This window comes from Ixodes scapularis, unplaced genomic scaffold (genome assembly GCF_016920785.2).
Source record: "Ixodes scapularis isolate PalLabHiFi unplaced genomic scaffold, ASM1692078v2 PGA_scaffold1__304_contigs__length_218370807, whole genome shotgun sequence".
NCBI classification, from domain to species: Eukaryota; Metazoa; Arthropoda; class Arachnida; order Ixodida; family Ixodidae; genus Ixodes; species Ixodes scapularis.
The window spans coordinates 94,049,317-94,055,316 of NW_024609846.1; the positions used below are offsets into that span (position 1 = coordinate 94,049,317).

General features: G+C 44.9%; 1 protein-coding gene across 2 annotated transcripts in view; it reads left to right on the top strand.

Moving 5' to 3' along the window:
• LOC8036929 (ubiquitin carboxyl-terminal hydrolase 5) overlaps nt 1–5,631 on the top strand; it is a 51,796-nt gene extending 46,165 nt beyond the window's left edge. For both annotated transcript variants that reach the window (XM_029979970.3, XM_029979969.3), the window contains exons 19-20: nt 2,075–2,198; nt 3,663–5,631. In XM_029979970.3, the coding sequence (XP_029835830.1) occupies nt 2,075–2,198; nt 3,663–3,844 (306 nt within the window). In that variant the 3' untranslated portion in view covers nt 3,845–5,631. The remainder of the gene's footprint in view (nt 1–2,074; nt 2,199–3,662) is intronic.
• Nucleotides 5,632–6,000: the final 369 nt, after the last annotated feature.

The following is a 6,000-nucleotide window of genomic DNA, read 5'->3' on the forward strand; positions in this document are numbered from 1 at the left end:
ACAGGACACTATAGTCTGCTTACGTGTAAGAATGCAAAAGCATTATAGCCCTGCGTGGTCACCTCCACAGTAATAATCAGGAACCACACAACGAGCACAGATGAAATCCGAAGCGCACCTTTTGCACGCGGCGCTCCGGCAGTGTCATCACGGTCCCCCATTGCGCAGGCGGTGCCCTTGCCAGCTTCAAGGCTTCCGTGACAAAGCATCTGCGTTGCTGTGCTTTTCTTTGTGCTTTATCTCTGAGGCAGGTCTGCTGCGACCTTGAGCAGCAGCCAGCAACGCCCCCGCCTGCTTCACGGCTTTCGTGATGAAGCATCTGCATTGCTGTGCTTTTCTTTGTGCTTCATTTCTGAGGCTTGTCTGCTTTCACCTTGAGCAGCAACGCCTCCGCCAGCTTCATTCACCGCTTCCGTGACGAAGCATCTGCTTTGCTGTGCTTTTCTTTGTGCTTTATCTCTGAGGCACGTCTGCTCTGACCTTGAGCAGCAGCCAGCAACGCCCCCGCCTGCTTCACGGCTTTCGTGACGAAGCATCTGCGTTGCTGTGCTTTTCTTGGTGCTTTATTTCTGAGGCAGGTCAGCTTTGACCTTGAGCGGTGTGTGCTTGATGACATATATTTATGGCCATCTTTTACAGCACAATTCCAATGCCTTTTCGTGTAATGAAGCATACAAGTCTTTCGCCTTAAAAATAAATTCAATGTCTCCAGGCACGAGGAACGGCGACATGTCCTCAAGCATGGTGACATGTCCTGACACCTGTATTCATCTGCTTTAGCTGATGAATACAGATACTTTTATTTAGATGTGATCATTGCTGATGATGAGTCTTACCACCTTTCTGATAACTCGCACTTCTTAATAGTAACTCGCATGAAAATAAAGGGAAGATTTACTTGGGCTCTAGATGTTGTCTGTTGCTTTCCACCTTCCTCAACGGTTTCAATAGTTAGACAAAGGGAAGAACAGACAGCCAGGATTAATACTAATAGCAACAGACATCTGGAAGCTGAGTAAAATGTTTCTTTTAATTTTTGCGCACACATGCCTATCTTAAATAAAGTTTCATGGTGTGTCTTGTGAAAAAAGAGTATGCAATGGGTTAAGGTTTCCAGTGCTCATCAATATTTGATTAGGCACTGAGCATTTGTAGCCCAAAGCGGAACCTAAAAAATTTTGTGCGTGGTCCTTAGGTTACCTTTTACCTGGTTTGGAATTTTTTGGTCGCGCCACGGGAAAGATTTTTTTATGGACAAATAGAAGCACCAGAGGTGCTCTGCCGACATAAGGAGTAAACCAATCGGATCGCTCGGAGAACCTAATGAATAGATGGGGTTCAGAGAACCCATTGTGGAGAAAATCACCATATACATCTACAGTAGAACCTCGTTAATTTGAAGTCGGTCGGACGGCGTAAAATATGTGAATTAAGCGGATTTGCGAATTATCCAAGACCAAAGAAAATGACAAAAAATTGTGCGCAAAGGCTTGAATCTTGAAGGAAAGATTTTATTCAAAACGAGTAGTCAAAACGAGAGAACATCACCTGAAGTAGTCGTCGGTATGGGACCGCCGTTTTCTCTAATTCGCAGCGTCCACAGTCATATTTTCATGAAGGCTAACTAGGCGCAACATCTCGGAATCACCGCCGTTACATTCCGCAAAGCTGCGGACGACATTCAGCGACTGTATGACTTCCCCTAGAGCAGGGGCCCGAGGCAGCTCATCATCGGCATCAATATCTGCCATCACACTGTCAGTGATTTCGCTCTCAAGGTCCGCGTAGCAGGTTTGCTCATTCTATTCTATGTTCAAGTAGTCTGTGAACCTCATGCCAACCGACTCACAGTCACTGTCCTTAATGTGAAGGCAAAGCTTTTCTCCCTTATCGTCAGTCCCAGGGACAATACTGGCTCTAGCACTGGCGGTAATTCTACATGGTTTAGTACTGCTTATGGGGACAGTTTTCTAGGCTGGAAACGGTTTCCAGACTAGTGAGTAGTTTATCTAAGGACCGTGATCGTTACATTTAGCTCACTGTTTAGGGGAATGTGCTCTCTTGGTTTCTCCAGGACAACAATGTGGAGAGGGCAATTGACTGGATCTTTAGCCGGGCAGATGAGCTGGACTCGACACCCATGGAGATGGGAATGGATGCCGCCACTGTGGGACCCAACATCAAGGATGGCCCTGGCAGTAAGTCTCCTTTCTGCGTATCGGTGCACCTGGTCTAGTGTAACGTGCATCGAGCACTGAGCATTCTTTCTACAGTGACTACCGTATTTTCCAGACCGTAGTCTGCACCCGGTGTGTAGTCCGCAAAAAAAGATTTTGACCAAAAATATGTTTTTAGGTAGTTTGCACTCTGTTCATCATAGCCCACGCTACGCAATACACCTTGCAACTGTCTGCTTTGGTAGCGCACAAAAAAAAGCTTGCGTCTTATAGAAATCGTAATTAACATGAGTAATCTCTTACTCACAGAAATTCATGATGTCTCTTCATAATGGACAACCTTGAAAAACAAAACCTTGTATAGTTCGAACTGCATAGAATTTCAACATTTTCCGGACTCTGGTCCGGAAGCGCCTCGGAGACACATGCAGACCCGGCATCATATAACCAAAGAAAAGTCTATTGAGAAACTGTTTTTTTTTTTTTTATTTATTATTGAGAAACTGTGTGCCATTGTGGGCATGTACACAGTGCGAAAGAATGGGCATCCAAGTGTGACAAAAGCCAACCAAAGTAGCTAAAGCTATGATGATAATGCAATTAATGCAAAGGTGCAAGCGAGCTGGACAAGAATGATGAAAATAATTCCTGGATAGAGGGAACGAAGGGGACAAAGGACGAACACAAATCTCCAAACACAGTTAGGTGACTGGTGCGCAACCAAAAAAATCCGCCTGGTCCTGGTATGGAACCAGTTTCCTCTCCATTTCCAGTGGAGCACTCTACCAACTGAGCTAGCCAGGAGTTACATGTCAGTAGAGCAAACGGGTTTTATCAGCTTCCGCCGGTCTGACACCAACAAGGTGAACAGCCTGCATTTAAAGGTTATGATGATAATGCAATTAATTCAAAGGTGCAAACGAGCTGGACAAGAATGGCCAAAAAAAAGTTACACTAGTACACTTAGGACTGCTTACATGTAGGATTGCGAAAGCCAGTTAAGGACACCGTCTAGGACTACGTCGAGAACTTCTTCTAGGACGACTTTAAGGACGACGTTGAGAACGGCGCCATGAGGAGGACACTTAAAGAGGCTGCGGCATATTTGCATGGGCAGCCACGTTTGCCTGTGGAGGCCGCTGTAGATGTAGACGCTGCTACCGATGTCAAGGCCGTAGAGCTAGACGTGGTTGCCTCACAGTCCATTGCACGAAGCACACAATGAGCAGAGATGAAGTGCAAAGCGCACCTTTTGCACATGGCGCTTCAGCGGTGACATTACACTGATGACGCTTGATGACTTCACGCTGATGACGCTTGATGACATATTTTTATGTTCATCTTTTGGGTGCAACAACGCCGACACCACTTGTTTTTTCCGTAATGTGACAAGAAAGGTCGTCCTAGAAATCTAGGACGACATGCCTGTTACAATCTCTTCGTCCCACGCGTTAAAGTGACGTTGCACGTGCCGCTGTTGCGCAGAGTACCAGCTGATGGGCTTCATCAGCCACATGGGCACCTCGACCATGGTGGGCCACTACGTGTGTCACATCCTGAAGGAGGGCCGCTGGGTCATCTACAACGATGACAAGGTGGCCATCTCCGAGTGCCCGCCCAAGGATCTGGGCTACCTGTACCTGTACAGGCGTGCCGCCTCCTCGTGACTAGGGCCGTCGCCCCTCAAGCGCGCTAGGACCGGCGCCGCCCCAGCCAGCACCTAAATCCCACTGTCCCGTTCGGTTCGGAAGCCCACTGTTTCCAACGACGCGCATTGTCCTGTCGTCGGCGATGTCGTCTTCTGTCTTGCAACGACTTTTGCAATGCCTGCTGCTCTTGCGTTTGTCTCTCGTTTTTTTATCGCACTACACACTTTGTTTTCCTACGCTTTATTTCACAAGTCCGACCACTACGATCCAACGGAGTCTATCGAACAGCGCCAAAAGTGCATTGTCACGGTGCCCGTAACCTTTCTGTGTTAGCTAAAATGGACTGAACCAATCGCGCGCAATCGATGGTTCGATATCCTGCGCTTTTTCCTGCGCGTGATTTGTTCAGCCGGTGATGGCAAACCTACGGACAACAAGCACCGTGACGATGCCCTTTTGGCCCAGCTCGAGTGAGTCAGCCGAATCGTGGTGTCAACTGAGGTCTGACTTCAAGTGAAATGGAGTATAGGAAATTTCGTTCCACCTTAAACCTGTTCACACATACACCACTGCGCTACCTTGGTACTGTTTGTTAGCGACTGAAATAGCGCCGACCTTGCCGATGCAGCGGTACATGGCGCTGTTTCTAGTGTTGATTTCAAATCAAATTTATTTGACACCAGATCATACAATTATGATGTCGGGAGCGCAGACAAAAAGTCACTGGAGTGCGTTTTGGCTGCGTCTGTGCCCTTGTTCAGATCAGAGACAGCAGTGCTATAAAATAATTAAAAAGAAAAATCACAATCTATACAGCACTTAACGTACACTGAACCAATAATACACTTAAACAAAACAAAATCTTATCAGACGAACGGAGGAACAGACGAAAAAGTTTGCTGTCTAATCAGTATGCGAATTGAGTAAGGATGGCAAGGTGTAAAGAAACGATGGAATTTCATAGTTTCTGCGTGCAAAAGGTATATTTGCTGCGATGCAAGTGTGAACCGGCATTTAAAACAATCCCCCAACAAAATATTTTTTTTCTCTTTTTGCAGGCAAAAAAATTGTCGAAGGGGGATTTTGTATTTCGTGAAACTTGAAAGGAGGGCACCATTCTTTTTATATGCTGCTATGTTGTTTCTGTGTTTTACTGCTTTCTTTACCTTCTTTGATTTTTCTTTTTTTATTAATACAAACAATGCTGCTTTAAGGAAAGCCAATGCTTTGAGGTTCTAAAGTGGCAATTTAGCGTTGCTGTCGAAAGCGATGCAGAAACACTGTGCAAGGCAAGTCGGGGCTGGGAGCCCGATAGTTTTGCCGAGGTTAACGGGTGGCACGTCGAGAAGTACTACATATTTTTTATTTATTTCCGGATTACCTTTGCTTTCTTTTTTTTTTCGGAGCATTTGAATTGGCGAGGTTTGAGCATTCTTATTTGCTGCTTGTCCCTCGTCCACACTCTACCGGGCATTTGATGTGTGACGAATTTGTGTTTGGTTTCGTGCCTTCAAAAGGATTGCGACCATGCTGTACATGTTGGCTGGCCTTCAGGAATGGTCATACACGTGATGCTAAGTATTGTAACTTGTTTTTGGGACACGATTTGTATATAGTATGTGTGGTGCTTTTTTTTTTCACCTTGATGACCTAAACTTATTTTAAATAATTTTGCATTTGTTTGTTCCCAGCAACCACTGAATTTGTTACATCTGTGATTGATTGCTTTATGGCGATTTCCTCACAACAAGAATTAGAGTTGTAGGAAGCTAGGGTATCTAATAAACCAAAGTTCACAGTTCAAATTGTTGTTCCATCAAGTTCTGTCGCATTTAAAGTGCATTAAGAAGAGAACCTATTTTGAAAAGGATCCAGACATTTCAGTGTGGGACGTTTCAGCATAGGACTTTCAGTGTAATCTTCTTGGTGCACAAACGTTTCAGTTCGTGGGTATTTTGGTGTAAATACATGTTTGGAAGATGAATAGTTGTACCACCATGTGAAATCGCAAACCTTTGTAAACTTGGAATATTTTGATGCATGAAAGGTACGATATCTATTGATAGGAATTGCAGATTTGTCTTAATTTAGCTGTGCTTTTGTCTTATGAAAAATATAGGAAATGTAGACTTCAACAAATAAAACTAATTGCATCTTAGATCCAGCAATAATGT